This window comes from Oncorhynchus clarkii, chromosome 13 (genome assembly GCF_045791955.1).
Source record: "Oncorhynchus clarkii lewisi isolate Uvic-CL-2024 chromosome 13, UVic_Ocla_1.0, whole genome shotgun sequence".
Taxonomy (NCBI): Eukaryota; Metazoa; Chordata; class Actinopteri; order Salmoniformes; family Salmonidae; genus Oncorhynchus; species Oncorhynchus clarkii.
The window spans coordinates 26,417,374-26,438,039 of record NC_092159.1 but is presented as its reverse complement, the minus strand read 5'-3'; the positions used below and the strand labels follow the sequence as shown (position 1 = coordinate 26,438,039).

The following is a 20,666-nucleotide window of genomic DNA, read 5'->3' as shown; positions in this document are numbered from 1 at the left end:
CACTCTGCAATTCAGCGGTGGTTGACGAAAATGTACTACACATAGTACTCTTCCTCTTCTTGCCCTAGTTAAATGCGGTGGTTTGCGCTTTCAGTTTTGCACCAATGCTCTCATCTATCAACACTTTCTGGTTGGGGTAGGTTTTAGAAGTCAGTGGGTACATCTACTATGCACTTACTAATAAACTCTTTCATCGTACCGGTGTGTGTGTCGATCTTATTTTCTGAAGCTACTCTGAACATATCCCAGGCTGCGTGATCAAAACAATCTTGAATCGTGGATTCCGATTGGTCAGACCAGCGTTGAACAGTCCTTACCACAGGTGCTTCCCATTTGAGTTTCTGCCCATTAGGAGGGGAGGAGCAAGATAGACTTGTGGTCTGATTTGCCGAATGGAGGGCAAGGGAGGGCCTTATATGCATTCTGGAAGGTAGTATAACAATGGACGAGAGTTTTAGCAGCGCGAGTACCACAACTAATATGTTGATAGAATTTCAGGAGCCTTTTCCTCAAATTTGATTTGTTACAATTAATGTGATTCGCATTAATTATGCAGTTCGCATAAAGTCCAGTGAAGTTCTTTGAGGGCCGTCGTGGTATCGGCTTGAGGGGGGGGGGGGGGGGGGGCTATAGACTGCTGTGGCTATTACTGACGAAAATGATCACTTCGGGAGATTGTCTCACAATCAAATGCAGACTTTCTAGGTCGGGTGAACAGAAGGACTTTAGTTCCTGTATGTTATCAGTTACACCATAAGTCGTTAATCATAAAACATATAACGCCACCCTTCCGCTTCCCGGAGAGATGTTTGTTCTTGTCGGCGCGATATACTGAAAACCCAACAGTATATCTCGAGAGAGCCATGTTTCCATGAGGCAGAGTATGTTACAATCCCTGGTGTCTCTCTGAAAAGCAACTCTCACCTTGAGCTCATCAACGTTATTATCCAGAGATTGGACATTAGCGAGTAAAATACTCAGGAGCAGTGGGTGTGTGCACGCTTCCTAAATCGGACCAGAATACCGCCCCGAGTACATCTCCTCCGCCGGCGTTGTTTTGGGTCAGCCTCTGGAATAAGTTAAATTGCTCTGGGGAGAGCAAACAAAAGGATCTGCTCCAGGGAAGACGTAATCCTGGAAGTTCTGGTGAGTTACCGCCGCTCTAATATCCAATAGTTCTTCCCGGCTGTAGTTGCTAGTTTATGAACTATCGTGATGATCCGAAGCAAACTGTGCTGGCTCGGATCATTTATTTTCACATTGTCCTTTTAAGCACGGTTACAGCAGCTATGCTGGATACGTAACCAGGTAAGCACAGTGCAGTTTGCCTCAGTATTGTGAAAATCCCTTTATAGGTAGCCTGATAGAAAAGTTCTTGAGAGCACAGACTTTCCCAATACGAAACAAGAAACAACATGACAGCTAACAGCAGGCCAACGGGTTTTGCCAAAGCGGTATCCTGGATACATACTGGTGTTCAACACTTCAGTAAAAACATACTGGCGAGATTGACGTCGGCAGGGTCTCTCTCCAGTGCTGAACCTTAATACCGAAACGGCTGGAGCAGTCCCCTGGCTCTGTCTGATTTGATGGCAGCGCGCACACACACACACACACACACACACACACACACACACACACACACACACACACACACACTGTGTGTGGAGAGTGAGGACCACAAGAGTATGTGGTCTCTCTGAGGCACAAACAGGTTGTCTGCTCAGATTCCTCTTAATCTGGCAACCGACATGGAGAACAGAGCATGCATACGCCTGTGTGATTACTTAACTCAAAAAGGAAACATTTGTTTAAGTGTATGGTTAATTCAATACACACACATCCATTTTACATTTCATAAACGTCTCTAGAAATTATGAAATTATGTAAATCTTTTCTTTATAAAACCAGTAGACACTTTATAAGACAAACAAAATCGATCAAAACAATTCCAAAGGAGAAGGACCAACCGGGGGGCTTTGACAAACTGAGGAGATATTTTTGGAGACTAAGAAAGCCACGGGTATTTGTTTTTATTCCTCTTGCTTACATCAAAATGTGAATTACAGGATTCATAATCTCGTCTTGTTTTTGGTTTCCCCTGAGGGGTACGAAGAAGGGAGCAGGAAGGAAGTAGTTTCTCTGGAGAACGCCACAGGGCCCTCTCTTCCATCTCGCTCTGTGGTGCGAGCCTGCCGACATCTCACCCTCCTCCCTCGTCTCCCTCTACGCCTCGCTCTCAGCCTGTCATCATCTGGTCCACATGCTTGAGGACCAGATGACAACTACCATGAGTTGTAACCCGTGGATAACATCACAAGGGCCAGAAAGAAGAAGTTAACAGTGCCCGACTAGTAAGAACTGACGATTCCATGTGAAGTGAAGTTTCTTTTAGGTCGCTCTCTTGCATCCACATCCTTTTCTTCTACCGTGTCAGTTGTCCTTGCTATGGACTGGAGTGGTGGTAGGGTTTTCCTCTATGAGTTTCTATTTTGTAAACATCCCCCATTATTCCCAAGGCCCTTTCTTAAAACAACAGCAAGCCCCCCCAGAAACATCCAGGACCTGTATGCATGATTTTGTCCAACACTGCTACTGAGCAATCAGTTAGTACTAACTGAAACTTGATATCAGGTCACCAGTCCAATCGCATCCATCACTAATGTGTCATCATCACATGATCCAGGTTATAAGAATCAACTGATTATAGTGGTCAAAAACTGTGGGACAGAAACATTACTATACTTACACGGTAAATCAGTTGGACTGGTGACCTGTAATTCCTATGTGATAAATATAAAAGGAGTACAGTGTTTACAGTAAGATAAATACTGCATCTGTATATATTCATTAGGCCTACATTAGGTTTACACCGCCCAGGGATGCCAGGACTCGCATCTGCTGGTGCACAAAACCAAAGTCACTCTTACACACTCATGGTTCCCTGAGTTGTCATTTCACAGCACAAAAAGGTGAACATTTTGGAGGCACAATCAATTTTGCACTGACCCGGAACAAATTGTAAGATGGACGAGGTGGATGCCTCAGTGCCACTCTCCAGGGCGTTATGTCTGCCAGGCACCTCCTGTTGTTGACAACAATGGTCGAGTGCTTATGGTGCTTAGGCGTGAACCAGGGTGTGGTGCATCTGGCTCCGTAGTTTGCATTACATGGCAAAACAAGCAGGCGTGCATACCATTCCTAACAAGGGAGCCTCTGAATGAGGTCAAAGGGAAGAGGTATAAACCTGGGCTTTGCTTTGGCCTGTGTTGCCGATGCAGAAGCATGGGAGTGATGCATCATTACTTAAGAAGCATGTATTGTGTCTATCCCACGTATCCACCCAGATTACCCCCAACAAGTGATGCTGTGTGGCTCAGTTGGCATGGCAAGGCGCTTTCAACACCAGGGTTATGGGTTCGATGCCCATGGGGTACCGGTACAAAAAAGCACACACTCACTACTTTAAGTCACTCTGCTAAATTGACTACAATATAAGTTACATTATTTAAACAATGCATCATGGGGTATAAATCAAAAACTTAAACTCCAGCCAGCAGCATTACTGCCACAGACTGGGCGGTATTGCTAATGGCAATTGTGAAATGACGCGTGGAGTCTGTTGTGATTTCCACATGAAGAGAGTGCTGTGCATTCCCCGTGACATTCGCTCACTTGTCCAGACACGGAGGGGGTGCGGGCTTCCTCACATCTCCAAGAGATGTTGGGAGACTCATCTATGGGAATGTGACACTAACTGCTGGCAGAGCTCTTCCGTGATCACACTGCTGCAGGAATATTATACCAGACATTGTCATTACTTCAGCTCCGCCGCTATAGCGAAGACACAAAGATGATGCGAGAACATTAGGTCAGAGATACTCCATTAGAACAGCAAGTGGATCAAGAAAAGCTAAACAAATTCCAAGGCTCTCTGTAAGAGAGCAGTATTTTCAGGGGGCAGTATTTTCAATTTTGGAAAAATAATGTTCCCGTAGTAAACGGGATATTTTGTCAGGACAAGATGCTAGAATATGCATATAATTGGCAGCTTAGGATAGAAAACACTAAAGTTTCCAAAACTGTAAAAATATTGTCTGTGAGTATAACAGAACTGATGTTGCAGGCAAAAGCCTGAGAAAAATCCAAACAGGAAGAGACTCTTATTTAGAAGGCTCTGCGTTCCTATGCGTCCCTATTGAGCAGTGAATGGGCTATCAACCAGATTACCTTTTCTATGGCTTCCCTAATGTAGCTAGTGTCACAATACATGTTTTAGGCTTTTATTTTGAAAAATGAGCTTGAACGTCAACATTGCGTCAGTGGTCAGCTGAAGCTCTCAGAGTGTTTGGTGCGTAAAGGACAAATGCGGCCATTGTTTCTCTCTATCCCACTAAGAAGCCACCAGTCCCGGTTGATATATTATCGAATAGATATTTGAAAAACACATTGAGGATTGATTATAAACAGCGTTTGCCATGTTTCTGTCAATATTATGGAGCTAATTTGGAATATTTTTCTGCGTTTTCGTGACTGCAATTTCCGGGCGATTTTTCAGCCAAAAGTGAAGAATAAGCGGAGCTATTTCGCCTACAAAAATAATATTTTTGGAAAAATAAACATTGGCTATCTAACTGGGAGTCTCGTGAGTGAAAACATCCGAAGCTCAAAGGTAAACGATTTAATTTGATTGCTTTTCTGATTTCCGTGACCAAGTTACCTGCCAGAGGTCCGGACAACAGGCCCTCTGATTTGACACACTGAACTCTATCTGCAAAGTATTTGGTGAGCCAGACGAGCCAGTCATTTGAGAAACCAAGGCTGTTGACTGTGCCGAGAAGAATACGATGATTGACAGATTCGAAAGCCTTGGCCAGGTTGATGAAGACGGCTGCACAGTACTGGCTTGTATCAATGACAGTTATGATATCGTTTAGTACCTTGAGCGTGGCTGAGGTGCACCAATGACCTGCTCGGAAACTGGATTACACAGCGGAGAAGGTACAGTGGGATTTGAAATGGTCAGTGATCTGTTTGTTAACTTGGCTTTCAAAGACTTTAGAAAGGCAGGGCAGGATGGATATAGGTCTATAACAGTTTGGGTATCGAGTGTCACCCCCTTTGAAGAGGGGCCTGACCGGGGCAGCTTTCCAATCTTTAGGAATCTCGGACGATACGAAAGAGGTTGAACAGACTAGTAATAGGGATTGCAACAATGGCGGCAGATAATTTTACGAAGAGAGGGTCCAGATTGTCTAGCCTGGCTGATTTGTATGGGTCCAGGTTTTTCAGAACATCTGCTATCTGGATTTGGGTGAAGGAGAAGCTGGGGAGGCTTGGGCAAGTAGGATGAGTGTATGGCTTAAGGCTACCAAAACTGGCCGCCTAGTGCGTTGGGGGCAGAGAATAAAAGGAGCAGATTTCGGAGCGTGGTAGGATAGATTCAGGGCATAATGTACAGACAGGTATGGTAGGGTGCTGGTACAGTGGAGGTAAACCTAGGCATTGAGTGACGTTGCATCTATGGAGACACTAGTTATGCTAGATTCATAAAGTTAACAGGCCGTGGCTAGCAGAAGCGTCTTCACCGACGTCCGACAAAGGCCGGTTGAGGGCACATCGGACAGAATTACATCGACAGGCCAGTCGTGATGGATCGGCGGGGCTCCGTTTCGACAAAGGGCCCAGGTCAATTGGCAAAAGAGGTATTGTAGCTGGAGTAATTTAATTTGCTAGCCGGTAGATGCGCCTGGCTCGAGGCTAACTAGTGCTAGCTTCGGGACAAGGGCGTTAGCCACTCGGTAGCAGCTAGGTAGCTGCGATGATCAGATGCAAAGGGTCAGAGCTTACGGCAGGAATCCGGTGATGTAGTGACTTCTAGTCGTGTTAGTGAAGAGTCCGGGAGGCATCAGTTGTGTAGCCGAGTGATCATAGGGAGAAGGGCCTGGCTCAAGACTAGCTTTGGGGTTGGGCCACTCGGTAGCAGCTATATAGCTGCGATGATTTGGGGTAATGGTCCAGAGCTTACGGCAGGAATCTGGTGAGGTCGTGGAGAAAAGCAGTCTGATGTGCTCAGGGTTGATATCGCGCTGTGCAGACTGGCGGGTATTAACCAGGCTAAAAGCGGATGGTGGCCGCTAGCAGTGGCTAACAATGACTGAATAGCTAGTAGCTAATTAGCATCTGATGGAAATTCTAGCTATAAGGTCAAAATATTTGCAGATCCGTATCACATTGGGTGAGGCGGGTTGCTGGAAGGTATATTTAATTTAAAAAATGGAAAAAGAGATTGAAAAATATAAGATGTTATTAATTATTAATTATAATTATTTTTACACAGGATTTACAATGGACAACGACAAAACACGTCTGCACTGCTACGCCATCTTGGATCATTGTGATGAACTTCACATGGTGGTTCAGTGCATGGTTATGATTAATGCAAATTTCAAGGATATCCAGGGTATTATTTGTTGGCTGATGACACGATGATCGGTGCTTGGCTGACTACTATAAAATAAAATAAATATCTTATCCATGTCTCATCATACAACATACCTTGTCCACTTTACCAGCGAACTGTTGTCTAGAGCAGTGCTTCCCAACCTTTTACCGTTCCAGGGACCACCAAATCATTGTTCAAAGCTCGAGGACCACCATTCGCAGAGTCACATTTTAAAACAAAATATCTTGCCGGTCAAGATTTGTCAATTATAGCAGTGAATGTAACAAATTAAAAGGCCTATTAATAAACAATTAGCATTGTGAAAAGTAATGTAAAATTGCTTTTAATACCATTAATATTCCCAACAGTTATTATGTTTCTAAGAAAAAAAAAAAACAATTTGCAGACCATATGAAGTACAGCTTGGTAACCACTGGTCTAGAGAGCATGCATCAAAACCAGCTTGGGCAAGTTTGCTATTTATCAAATTTGTTTTTGTAACAAAACTATCGGCAGAAAAAAAAAGTCGGTACATGAAAACTTAAGCGAATAAAAGCTTTTTATGTGCACTACATATCCGCAACAAGTCAGTTTGATGGAAAAACACCTCTGGTGGGAATATGCGCATTTTTGTTTGATGCAGATCATATTCACATGAAAATCTGTCACCAATTGGATGGAAACCTAGCTAATTTGGATTATTTCTATTCTCTCATTGCTTTGAGGTGAGGTACCCTTCGTGCTGTCACACTTTTACTACATAAATTGCAGGAGAATATATTTCCAGATTCTAATTGGTTTATGAGATATATTTACACCTGACATGTTGTGGCGGGGCCAAAAGTAGTTCTGGAGCTGCTAGATGACTTCCACTGGAGTAGGCCGTCAGCCTCCGGGGCGCTCTCTGTCTCAATTCACCCCCTCCGCCACCGATCCAGAGGTCAAGAGACTGCTTATAGATGCACTAGTCCCAGTCTGATGGACTCCACACCTTCTCCCCAGAGTGGACAAATTGCTGCCTGGGTGTCAATTGATTTCCTGAATGTATGGCGAGTACACCGTGTCATGTCATCATAACATGGTGGCAAATGTGCAAAGTCTGAGCAGATAAACATACCTCAGGACAGCAGAAAGATAATAGTCTGGTCTTATAATATACTACCTCATTACATGGGATAATGGATGGAAAGCTGTAAAACCAGCATTCTGGAATTTGAAGTGTGCGCTATGACAGCAAAGTCCCGATTTTGCCTTGACATGCAGCCAGTTATGCATAATCCCAGGCATACTATGTCTACACACAGCAATGGCTATTGCACAGCGGTCTCTTGACAAAATCATTTAGTTAGTGAGATGAAAGTCTGAAAAATAATACTTAAAAGATAAAGGGGCATTGGAATTACACGCCAAAGCAGTGATACTTTAATAGTAGCCTGCAGGCCTTATTCCCCCCATAGCCCATCACTATTTACATAAATTATGCAAAGTTAAGTGGCATGATATGACAGCAAACACACTGAAAGCACGGTGGTCTGCAAATCATGAAGTAGATGGTCTTATTTTGAAAAAGAACGGTACATTATGCAGAATTATAATTGAGATAGAAAAGGTGGCATGAACCAACTCTGCAAACTATTGGCCTGTGACCTCTTACCATTTTGAATAAATGGCTCGATCTGCACTGAGGGAGGTCCAGCATTGGCTTTGGCACTGTGTTGTGTACAGTATATAAAACTGAATGTCCAAAAACAAAAATAAAGTGATTCTGAAGTAAAAAATGAATTCATGTTGTGAAACAACTCATGAAGTGCAATCTTTAAATCATCTGAAGGCCAATGCATTATGGAATAAAATGCAAAGAAATAACACAGCAAAACAAGTATGAATACTGCAGTTGTTCACGGTGCCAGACAGACCCTTCCAATATAAACACCTGTAAAACACACCGATGGTGTCCATAGTGCTAGCAGGTGGGCCTCTCGTTAGAATACCAGACACCATCACTCATAGGCTGGAGGTGCTGGGCTACTGTAAACCCAACTGCCTGAGAGAACACTCTCTGGCTACATCCCAGATGGCACCCTATTCCCTTTAAAGTGCAATTATTTTGACCAGCACCCATAGGTATCTGGTAAAAAGTAGTGCACTAAATAGTGAATGAGTGCCATTGGAGACGCACACTCTCCTTCAGAGAGGACTTTCTCACACATTCTCAATGGACATATTGTACCAGGGCGGTCGAAGGGAGTCATTGGAATAAACACTTGTGGGGAAATTACAAAATGTGATGACCCAGAAAAGGCGTAACACGTCAACTAGTATACTAGTCAGTGTGGTGGAGTATGTACACAAAAAAAATGCTGGGGAGGCGGCATTTCAAGAATTTGTGTGTTTGAAATGCTTGACTGCATGGCACCCACTCTCCTCCCACACCTCACCAGCACTGGGTAGTAGCTGCCTGAGATTCAGCCTGGGCAGTCGGGAGCTTGCTCCTGTGAAAAACACAGGGCTCCGTTTTAACGATGGGGCAGGGAGCCACGACATTCGCAGTGTCAGCTCTGTGGCATGAGTCACTTAAAAACAAACTCAAACTGGTTGTTATGGGTCGTAGAAGATCATGCGGAAGACGACAAGCTGTGACATCCGAAAGATCCCAACAACGCAGGCAGCCTCTGGGCCTCCCACTCGGCAACAAACGTCTCTGAACGAGGAAAAGGACTATATCTGAGGGAGTTGAATACCAAATGCTGAGGCATCTCAGATTGGGGGGGACTGCTTAGTGCACTCAAAGTCAAAGAAATAGGCTGAACAGGCCAATGTATTGTCGTCCTCAAAGACCCAGCACTTTGGGGAAGAAAAAAAATATTTAGAGAAAAAAACACAGTGATCTCCCAACAGGAGCTGGTGAGCATTGATCGGTTCTTTCTCCCATAGGTTGTTTCTTTCTGCACCAACTCCCGTCTTCACCTTCTCTGCAACGTCTTTATAGTGTGGGGAATAGGGAAGGAAAGTGGTGATGATGCCAGACATCCTCTGGGGCAAAGGAGGAGCAGAGGCAGAGAGAAGCTCATAGTGATTCTTTAACCCACTCATACACACACACACACTCAATGTGATGTTATGGATTCCCAGTGTTGTGCAACAGCAGTACTTCGGGGTCAAAACGCTAGGCCAGTGCCTGTCGGTGATCGTCGGATATTATTGTCCAACTCCGACAGCAAAGGTCACAAAGGCAACCATTTCGAATAGGACCCAGGACAGAGATAAACACACACACAGTGGCAAGAAAAAAATATAAGAACCATTAGGAAATACCAGGATTTCTGCATAAATTGGTCCTAAAATTATCTTGCTCCATCTAGACATCTTACAACAATAGACAAACACAATCTGCTTAAACTAATAACACACAAACAATTATACATTTTCATGTCTTTAGTGTCTCCTGACCCCTCCTGTCTCAGCCTCCAGCATTTATGCTGCAGTATTTTTGTGTCGAGGGGCTAGGGTCAGTCTGTTATATCTGGAGTATTTCTCCTGTCTTATCCGGTGTCCTGTGTGAATTGAAGTATGCTCTCTCTAATTCTCTCTCTCGGAGGACCTGAGCCCTAGGACCTGAGCCCTAGGACCATGCCTCAGGACTACCTGGCATGATGACTCCTTGCTGTCCCCAGTCCACCTGGCTGTGCTGCTGCTCCAGTTTCAACTGTTCTGCCTGCAGCTATGGAACCCTGACCTGTTCACCGGACGTGCTACCTGTCCCAGACCTGCTGTTTTCAACTCTCTATAGAGACAGCAGGAGCGGTAGAGATACTCTCAATGATCAGTTATAAAAAGCCAAGTGACATTTACTCCTGAGGTGCTGACTTGTTGCACCCGACAACTAATGTGATTATTATTATTTGACCATGCTGGTCATTTATGAACATTTGAACATCTTGGCCACGTTCTGTTATAATCTCCAGAAGTGGACTGGCCACCCCTCATAGCCTGGTTCCTCTCTAGGTTTTGACCTTTCATGGGAGTTTTTCCTAGCCTCCGTGCTTCTACACCTGCATTGCTTGCTGTTTGGGGTTTTAGGCTGAGTTTCTGTACAGCACTTTGATATATCAGCTGATGTAAGAAGGGCTATATAAATACATTTGATTTGATTTACCATGGACTGATGAACATCAAAGCTTTTAGAGATACTTTCGTAACCCTTTCCAGCTTTATGCAAGTAAACTATTCTTAATCTTATGTCTTCTGAGATCTCTTTTGTTCAAGGCATGGTTCACATCAGGCAATGCTTCTTGTGAATAGCAAACTCTAATTTTGTGAGTGTTTTTTATAGGGCAAGGCAGCTCTAACCAACATCTCCATTCTTGTCTCATTGATTGGACTCCAGGTTAGCTGACTCCAATTAGCTTTTGGCGAAGTCATTAGCCTAGAGGTTCACACACTTTTTCCAACCTACATTGTGAATGTTTAAATGATGTATTCAATATAGAAAATAAAAATACAATAATTTGTGAGTTATTAGTTTAAGCACACTATGTTTTTCTATTGTTGTGACTGAGATGAAGATCAGATCAAATTTGATGACCAATTTATGCAGAAATCTATGTAATTCCAAAGGGTTCACATACTTTTGTGTGTATATACATACGTTGTGTGTGTGTGTGTGTATACATACAGTGGCAATAAAAAGTATGTGGACACCCCTTCAGATTAGTGGCTTTGGCTATTTCAGCAACACCCGTTGCTGACAGGTATATAAAATCAAGGACACCGCCATGCAATCTCCACAGACAAACATTAGCAGTAGTATGGCCTTACTGAAGAGCTCAGTGACTTTCAAAATGGCACCGTCATAGGATGGCACCTTTCCAATAAGTAATTTTGTCAAATTTATGCCCTGCTAGAGCTGCCCCGGTCAACTGTAAATGCTGTTATTGTGAAGTGGAAACATCTAGGAGCAACATCAGCTCAGCCGAAGTGGTAGGCCACACAAGCTCACAGAACGGGACCACCGATTGCTGAAGCGCGTAAAAATGGTCTGTTCTAGGTTTCAACACTCACTACGGAGTTCCAAACTGCCTCTGGAAGCAACGTCAGCACAATAACTTTTTGTTTCCATGACCGAGCAGCCACACACAAGCCTGACATCACCATGCACAATGTCAAGTGTTGGCTGGAGTGGTGTAAAGCTCGCCACCATTGGACTCTGGAGCAGTGGAAACGTGTTCTCTGGAGTGATGAATCACGCTTCACCATCTGGCACACTGACGACGAGTCTGGTTTTGGCAGATGCCAGGAGAATGCTACCTGCCCCAATGAATAGTGCCAACTGTAAAGTTTGGTGGAGGACAGTCTGGGGCTGTTTTTCATGGTTCGGGCTAGGCGTCTTAGTTTTAGTGAAGGGAAATCTTAATGATACAGCATACAATGACGTTCTAGTCTGTTCTGTGCTTCCAACTTTGTGGCAACAGTTTGGGGAACAGCCTTTCCTGTTTCAACATGACAATGCCGCCATGCACAACGTGAGGTCCATACAGAATTGGGTTGTCTAGATTGGTGTGGAATAATTTGACTAGCCTGCACAGAGCCCTGACCTCAACCCCATCGAACACCTTCGGGATGAATTGGAACTCCTACTGTGAGTCAGGCCTAATCTCCTAACACCAGTGCCCGACCTCACTAATGCTCTTGTGGCTGAATGGAAGCAAGTCCTCGCAGCAATGTTCCAACATCTAGTGGAAAGCCTTCCCAGAAGAGCGGCTGTTATAGGAGCGGGGGGGGGGGGGGGGGGGGGGGGGGGGGGGATTAACTCCATAGTAATGCCCATAATTTTGGAATGAGATGTTCTACAAGCAGGTGTTTACATATACTTTTGGTCATGTAGTGTCATACGAAATGGGTGATTCACATCAACGAAATAATACAAACCAAACGTAACATATTATACTATATATATATTGTGTCTAGGATTTACTTACAGAATAATACGACAATGATGGTGTGTCACATACATACTAGCGACTAACTAACATTAGAAAAAACATTTTTTTTAAAGCTCTCAGTGCAGTCAAGGTTGAGCGCTCTGTGGTGGGCATTCCCCGCCCACGTTTTAACGCAGGCACTTCCAGGTCAGCTTGTTGAGTAGGGCCCTAACGAAGGTTCAGAAACATCTCCATCTGCTCTGTCCAATTAAATTATTCTCCAGTAGTTTCTAGAAGCAAAACGCTTTTTTTTTTACCCCTTAAATTTTTCCATATTTAGTTGCGTTACAAATTGGGACTAATTTCATTGTCTTTTTTTATTATAAAAAATAAAACATTTACGGTCTACACAAAATACTCTGTCAATGAGAAAGAAAAAATAGAACACTAATATATCTTGATTAGATAAGTATTCAACCCCCACCCCCACCCCCACCACTGTGTCAATACATGGTAGAATCACTTTTGGCAGCGATTACAGCTGTGAGTCTTTTTGGGTCTATGAGCTTTGCACACCTCGATTTTACAATATTTGCAAATAATTATTTTGTCAACTCTTGCTCTGTCATTGGTTGTTAACCAAGACTTGCCATAGATTTACAAGCTGATTTAAATCAAAACTGTAACTAGGCCACTCAAGAACATTCAATATCATCTTTGTAAGCAACTCCAGTGTAGATTTGGCCTTGTTTTAGGTTATTATCCTGCTGAAAGGTGAATTTGTCACCCAGTGTCTGTAGGAAAGCAGTCTGAACCAGGTTTTCCTCTAGGATTTTGTGCTTAGCTCTATTTTTATCCAAATAAACACCCTAGTCCTTCAGATGATGAGTATATCCATAACATGATGCAGCCAACAGCATGCTTGAAAATATGACAGAGTGGTACTCAGCTTTGTATTCAGGAAAAAAAGTGTTTCTTTGCCACATTTGTTGCAGTATTACTTTAGTGCTTTATTGCAAAAAGGACACATAGTTTGGGATATTTTTTATTCTATACAGACTTCCTTCTTTTCACTTTGTCATTTAGATTAGTATTGTGCAGTAACTACAATGTTGTTGATCCATTCTCAATTTTCTCCTATCACAGCCATTAAACTCTGTAACTGTTTTAAAGTCACCATTGGCCTCATGGTGAAATCCCTAAGTGGTTCCAGCAACTGGAAGTACACCTGTATCTTTGTGATGACTGGGTGTATTGAGACACCATCTAAAGTGTAATTTATATCTTCACCATGCTGAAAGAGATATTCAGTGTCTGCTTTTTTTTTTTTTTGCTACTGATCTACCAATAGGTGCCCTTCTTTGCGAGGCATTGGAAAAGCTCCCTGGTCTTTGTGGTTGAATCTGTGCTTGAAATTCACTACTCAACTGAGGGACCTTACAGATAATTGTATGTGTTGGGTAAAACCAGAGATTGGATAATCATTAAAATAAGTGTTAAGAACTACACTGAACAAAAACATGTAAAGTGCTGGTCCCATGTTTCATGAGCGGGAATAAAATATCCCAGAAACGTTCCACATGAACTAAAAGCATTTCTCTCTCAAATGTTGTGCACACATTTTGTTTACATTCCTGTTAGTGAGCATTTGGTGCTGAGAAGTCTGGCTGTAATAAAGCCCTTTTGTGGGGAAAAACTAATTCTAATTGGGGAGCCAGGCTTAGCCAGTGGGTGGGCCTATGCCCTCCCAGGCCCACCCAGTCATGTGAAATCCATAGATTAGGGCCTAATGAATTTATTTCAAATGACTGATTTCCTTGTCTGAACTGTAACTCAGCAAAATCTTTGTAAAGGTTGCATGTTACGTTTACATTTTTGGTCAGTATATTATTGCACAGAGTGAGTCCATGCAACTTATTAGGGTACTTGTTAAGCACATTTCTTTTGACCTGAACGCATTTAGGCTTGCCATAACAAAGGGGTTGAATACTTATTGACTCAAGACAATTCCGCATTTCATTTTTTATTAATGACATTTTTGTAAAAATGTCTGAAAACAAAATTCCACTTTAAATGCAGGCTGTAGCAACATGCAGAAAAGGTCAAGGGCTGTGAATACCTTCCAAAGGCACTGTATATCCTGTCTATTAGATTTTTACATTTGCTCAGCTAAGACTAATGGAATGCAGGGTTGCTACTACACTATATAATGGCATGGTAGCAGAACAAATGCATTAAGATAGGAAATTGGTTTCTGCTCAATGCCAGTGGAGCAGTTCTGACACACATTTGTCGCTTGCCAATGAGCTCCCTCTACTACTGATAAGCACTTGAAGTAAATGGGAAGGAAAATTTTAAAAAACCTACTCCGGAATCAGGAGGGTATCTGCAATACCGATAATACAACTTAGACATCTATGGCCTATTCGCTCTTCTTCATTAAGGCACAATAGGAAAGAAATGAAAGCCTGCTTAGATTGAGGCAGAACATTGTCAAAGTAAATGATGCACAAATGCCACGTACAGTTACACATAATTAAAAATCTGATGAAGCATTGCCATTTAAAATTGAAAAAAAAAATGCCTATTGAAATGTATGAATGCACTGTCATAAAAGCCATAAGTTGTGCTGTAAATTATGTAATACGTAAGAGCAGCAGAGAAAGCTTGAGTCATTTCTGGAAAGCGGAATTCGCTAGCCTAGGCAGCCGATTGTGCAGATCTAGCGCCAATGCACTATCTAGCTTTAATGGCGAGAAGGTAGAATAAAACTGGAAAATAAGCATACTTTCTTTATGAAACATTTACCACCACCATTTTTAGACAATTTTGGATGTTGCACACCCTTGGCTAAACACGGTGTACAATATCCTAAATTGTCATAAAATCCAAAAATGTTGGTGGAAAATTGTGTTTCATAAATAAAGCATATTTTCCCCCCCACCTTCTTTACATTTAAGCTAGGTAAATAGGAAAGTTATGCCTAGAGGATGCCTTATGTAGAGGATGCCTTATGTACGAGCCGGTCTACAGTGGACACAAGTGTATTATCGGGAATGCACATCAAGCCTAGACAATTGTGCAGATCTAGCGCCCACGCACTATTGGCTGCGTAGGCTAGCACTTAGCTTGGCACTAGCCTTGGTTAGCAATGTTCGGAGGCGCTCACATACACTGAACAAAAATATAAACGCAACACGAAAAGTGTTGGTCCCATGTTTCATGAGCTGAAATAAAAGATCCCAGAAATGTTCTCTCAATGTGCACAAAATTGTTTACCTCCCTGTTAGTGAGCATTTCTCATTTGCCAATATAATCCATCCACCTGACAGGTGTGGCATATCAAGAAGCTGATTAAACAGCATGATCATTACACAGGTGCACCTTGTGCTGGGGACAATAAAAGGCCACAACTGTGCAGTTGTCACAACACAATGCCACAGATGTCTCAAGTTGAGGGAGCATGCAATTGACATGCTGACTGCAGAAATGTCCACCAGAGCTGTTGCCAGATAATTTAATGTTCATTTCTCTACCATAAGCCTCCTCCAATGTCATTTCAGAGAATTTGGCAGGCCTCACAACCGCAGACCACGTTATGGCGAGTGGTTTGGTGATGTCAACATTGTGAACAGTGTCCTGTGGTGGCAGTGGGGTTATGGTATGGGCAGGCATAAGCTACTGACAAACTGCATTTTATCAATGGCAATTGGAATGCACAGAGATACCGTGACAAGATCCTGAGGCCCAATGTCATGCCATTTATCCGCCTCCATCACCTCATGTTTTAGCATGATAATGCACGACCATGTCGGAAGGATCTATACACAATTCCTGGAAGCTATAAAATGCCCCTGTTCTTCCATGGCCTGCACACTCACCAGAAACGTCACCCATTGAGCATGTGTGGGATGCTCTGGATCGACGTCTACGACCGTATGTTCCAGTTCCCGCCAATCAACAGCCTGATCAACTCTATGCGAAGGAGATGTCACACTGCATGAGGAAAATGGTGGTCATGCCACATACTGACTGGTTCTGATCCACGCCCCTACCTTTTTGTTTTTAAGGTATCTGTGACCAACAGATGCATATCTGTATTACCAGTCATGTGAAATCCAAAGATTAGTGCCTAATGAATTTATTTCAATTGACTGATTTCCTTTTTTTTTTAAATCAGTAAAATCTTTGAAATTGTTGCGTTTATATTTAATTTTACACTGCGAGCTACAACTCAAACAAGGCCTGCACATCACATTATGCTAATAGCCTTACCTCTGATATATTTACGACATGCCATTTAAGAGAAGTCATAAGGCACAATAAAAGACTCATCATGTCTATTGAGTGCATGAATCAACTTCACTGTTCATCAGAATCATTTTATATTATTCAACAGACTTAGCACAGGGTTTCCCAGGACCGAGGTTGGCTATAGTGACTAACGTCATCCGACCAAGACTACTCTAGTAGCAACGTAGCTCGAGCAGTTCTCGCCACAAAGACCGTAGCGCGCGAGTAAGCTTCCTGACACAAATTTCAATCTTCCTAGGGCGGACTCAACACCGTAAACCCCCAACCAAAAATAAGCAGGGCATTTTGACGTGGTTTACCTGCAATTCGGCTCGCTCCACCTCCCATTGCGCTCTATCCACCTCGAAACGGGCCCATTCGTGTTGCAGAAAGTGCAATATCCCCGGAATGTTGTAATGAGCCCTGGCCGCCTCTCCGCCACCGACGTCGCCCGGCTGCTGCGGTCCTTTGCCAGCGCCTGGCAAACCCGAGTTGTTGTTGTTGTTAAAGAACACGCCGGGCCCTGCCTGTTCGTCCATGCCCAGGCCAGGTGTGTGGGTTCAGTTCGCACAAGCTGGCACGACTGTGCTCAGACGGATGGGTTTTCCTTTAACCGCCCCTGTGATATGAAATGGAAAGGAAATAGCTACCTACAGCTCTCTCTACTGGGCAGGCACATTCATGTCGGAGCAGCCAGCTGTCAATTGATGACGTTCACACTCAGCTCCCACCCACATCCAGTGATTTCTTTACCCATTGGTCGATTTACACGATTCACACTGGAATAAGCCAATCGGATATAAATGCGCTGTTGACAACTGTTGTACACTACGTATGATGGAATTTGAAGTTCAAAGAAGATAAGCTGCATTTTCAACCTAAAATTCGCTTGTTCTCTTTTTTTTTACTGTCATTTTCTTTAATTGGCCTACGGAGTATATTTTTTTGTAACTTAAATTGAAAATGTCATAATGTATGCTACAGAAGTGTATCTGTGGTAGCCATATTTCATATATTATAGCACATTCCATTAATGTATCTATGCATTCCATTGAGCCATTAATCCAGTTGTTTACATTGCACACACACCCAAGCCTATCATCCACGACCCCGACTGAATTTCATGTCCTTTGAAATCCACGAAAATACATTAAACAAAATGTTGCCCTCACATGATGTAGGGCCTACTTTAGTGTGAGAATATTATAAGGCCTCTATGTATGATTTGTGTGTAAGATATTTTAATGACTAAATTACCTCTATATAATGTTTGGTAATTCAAACAGTCTTCTTTTCAAACATCAATTACATGAAACATTACAATCAGGTCATTTATTAGATCTTAACCATTTGGATTGGTTTTACACACAGCGGAGTCATTATGCACGGTCAATTCATTAGCCATATGAAGCGTGCTGACCCAACCCCAAGGTAATGAGGTGATACGTCACTGCGACCACACTATTTAATTTCTGTTGGCTGATCTACATGGTTAAATTTTTTATAGCCTAGATCAGACAGCAGGAATTGAAGAGAGGAGCCACTTGCCCACAGGATGCCTCCATTTGAGAAACCACAGCACCCTAAATCCTTCAAGCAGAGAAAAAGCTTTGGTGATTATTGAATGTATTGCTTTGCATGTGGTAGACTATGCGTTGCTTTATAATCTCATCCACGTTTTCCATCCCAAACAGCCACGAGAAAACAGGAGGTCGCGGGGATCCGAACAAAGTTTCCAACAAAAATTCCGGTAAGTTCGCTTATTTCTAAAACCGTATTCTACCCTGACGTTCCATTGAATTTGCACCTTCTAAAAGTGACCTTTCCACCCACACACAGGTTATCATTGAAAGGTATCAACGGGAGAAGTACTTGCCGCCTCTTGATAAAACGAAATTCCTGGTCCCCCAAGAACTTTCCATGACTCAGTTTGTCACCATTATAAGGTGTGTCTCCTTTGAGAAACGTTTAGCTGAAATGTTGATTATTTAACTTGGCAAGCGTGGCTTAACATGACTGAAATCATGTTTTCAATGCTTGTTTGAGAACTCGTGCATAATTTCAAACTTGGTTATCACCTGATATGTATCAGCCTCGAGTGCCGCGCGCGATTCACTACTTTTATATTACTTGACTTTGCAAGATAATTTCTACATTGAGTACGTCTTGTCAATACACTCTGCACGTTCTCGTTTCAGAAATCGTATGTCTCTGATGCAGAGTCAAGCGTTCTACCTGCTTATCAATAATAGTGGCCTGGCCAGCATGTCTCTTACCATGGCGCAAGTCTACAAGGACCACAAAGATGACGATGGCTTTCTCTACATGACCTATGCTTCTCAAGAAATGTTTGGTAATTGTGTTGAAATCCACGAGGAGTCATTGCCAATTGCTGGAAATGTTTGAGAAGACATAAATTGCAGGATTGGATAATGTGAGGCCTCGGCTTTTGGCAGGCCCAATAACTGAACTTCGTGTATAGATATAAAATGCAATATATGGATATTTAATATTACTCAATGTTTTTGTATTTTGTTTTTAAGGTAATAAATGTTTCAAACTTTTGAGGACCATGCTCTGTATTACATCACTTTGGCTAGATTGCTTAAAGCGGCAATATGTAACTTTTTGGGCTAAAAAACAAATTAGCATAGAAATGGGAGGTGTAGGTCTGTCATTCTCGTTAAACATGTTTAAGAAGTCGTAGATCTGTTCTGTGCGTTATTTCAGAGGTTTTCTAAACTTTTTGTTTGTATGCCAGCTTAAAGCAGCTGAGAAATATTTAATTATTGAAAAGTGATTTCCCAGCGGTACAATGATTACATATTTGAGCCCAATTTCAGTTTGACAACTTAGCACTTTAGCAAACATGGTGCAGCAATTTCAGCATATTGCACTTATTTTTGTCACTCGTGCCCCTTCATTTAATTTCCCCAAAATGTGTGGACTTGGACATTGTCTTCAATAGGAACTCTGAGGCATCAGTTATCAAGGAAGGACCTGTTGCCCAATTCCTCCAAATCGACTCCTATACTCTAGGTTCTTGTAAATATCTGATTGGTCAAAATATCAGAATTGGGCTGTATGTGTACACGCATAACTATTCAATCCAATATGGGTCCATTTGTGCCATATTGGGGATCAGACCTCGATTTAAATACTACTTGAAATGTGTGCTTGACTAAACTTGCTTGGCTTAATGAACCAATATAATAGCCCCAAAACCACAACCCTCTATCTGGCACTCCAGGCAGGCTATACAAAGTATTTGAACCAAGGGCTGATTGGTACTCCTGAATAGGAACAATCCTCCTGAAGGTGGCAGTATTGTTCAACCATAAAATCTGTGACTGCACAATGGTTTGAATTTGGATCTTGTAAGGCTGAAGTACTTGAAGGCTCTTAGTTTAGAGGCTGCAAAATGTATAGAAGCAAGAACCATTCCAACTTCTAGAAAAGTTTTGGTAGTGTAAATTAGCCTATTTGACTGGACTATTTCAAACAATTTTTCTTGTGTGTGGACCCAGTAGCACCTTCACTGACTCACAGGTCTTATTGAGCTTAAGCTCAGCCTAATGGTTGCATGTGGTCACAGGTCTGCACTGCAAGGGACTGGACACTCCTTATCAGGGCAGGGAGATGGGTTAACCCAGAAAAGGGACTCACTTCCTGAATTTGAAATCAGCCCTTAAGTCCAGTAAATCTAAAATAATTGAATTGCATTTTATTTTGGGTTAAGTGATCCAAGAGTGGTCATCAAAAGGGTCAGTGACATGAACAAGTTAATTTTCCTTGTAGAATAAAGCTATTTTTTTTATAAAGCTGCTTATTTTAGGTACATTTATATTTCTGGATATTAGGGAATATTGGTTTCAAGATTGAGAGGCAGCAATTAATGTTCTGTAGATATTTGTGAAATGTTTGACTCCATAAAGATTAGCAATATGCAAGAACACCATAGTTGGTACAGTAATGGGCAATAACAAAAAAATGCCTGAGAATTGTCT

The 20,666-nt window shown here is 42.5% G+C and overlaps 2 protein-coding genes across 5 annotated transcripts in view; one reads left to right on the top strand and one right to left on the bottom strand.

Annotated features, from left to right (window-relative positions):
- LOC139424724 (striatin-like) overlaps positions 1–17,365 on the bottom strand; it is a 94,865-nt gene extending 77,500 nt beyond the window's left edge. For 3 of the 4 annotated variants that reach the window (XM_071176825.1, XM_071176824.1, XM_071176827.1), the window contains exon 1: positions 16,980–17,340. In XM_071176825.1, the coding sequence (XP_071032926.1) occupies positions 16,980–17,198 (219 nt within the window). In that variant the 5' untranslated portion in view covers positions 17,199–17,340. Of the gene's footprint in view, positions 1–16,979 lie in introns of all 4 variants that reach the window. The other variant, XM_071176823.1, reaches the window with a different exon arrangement.
- An 808-nt stretch (positions 17,366–18,173) lies between these two features.
- On the top strand, positions 18,174–19,149 carry LOC139423867 (microtubule-associated proteins 1A/1B light chain 3C-like). Its single transcript, XM_071175509.1, has 4 exons — positions 18,174–18,272; positions 18,354–18,409; positions 18,499–18,605; positions 18,858–19,149. The coding sequence occupies exons 1-4, from the start codon at positions 18,215–18,217 to the stop codon at positions 19,063–19,065; spliced, it is 429 nt and encodes a 142-aa protein (XP_071031610.1). The 5' UTR covers positions 18,174–18,214; the 3' UTR covers positions 19,066–19,149.
- The last annotated feature ends 1,517 nt before the right edge of the window (positions 19,150–20,666 follow it).

Excerpts from the sequence above, each read along its gene's own strand:
- LOC139423867 (XM_071175509.1), top strand. The coding sequence starts at position 18,215 with ATGCCTCCATTTGAGAAACCACAGCACCCTAAATCCTTCAAGCAGAGA. Across the intron at positions 18,273-18,353 it reads CAAGCAGAGAAAAAGCTTTG|CCACGAGAAAACAGGAGGTC; the intron begins GTGATTATTGAA and ends CATCCCAAACAG. Across the intron at positions 18,410-18,498 it reads AGTTTCCAACAAAAATTCCG|GTTATCATTGAAAGGTATCA; the intron begins GTAAGTTCGCTT and ends ACCCACACACAG.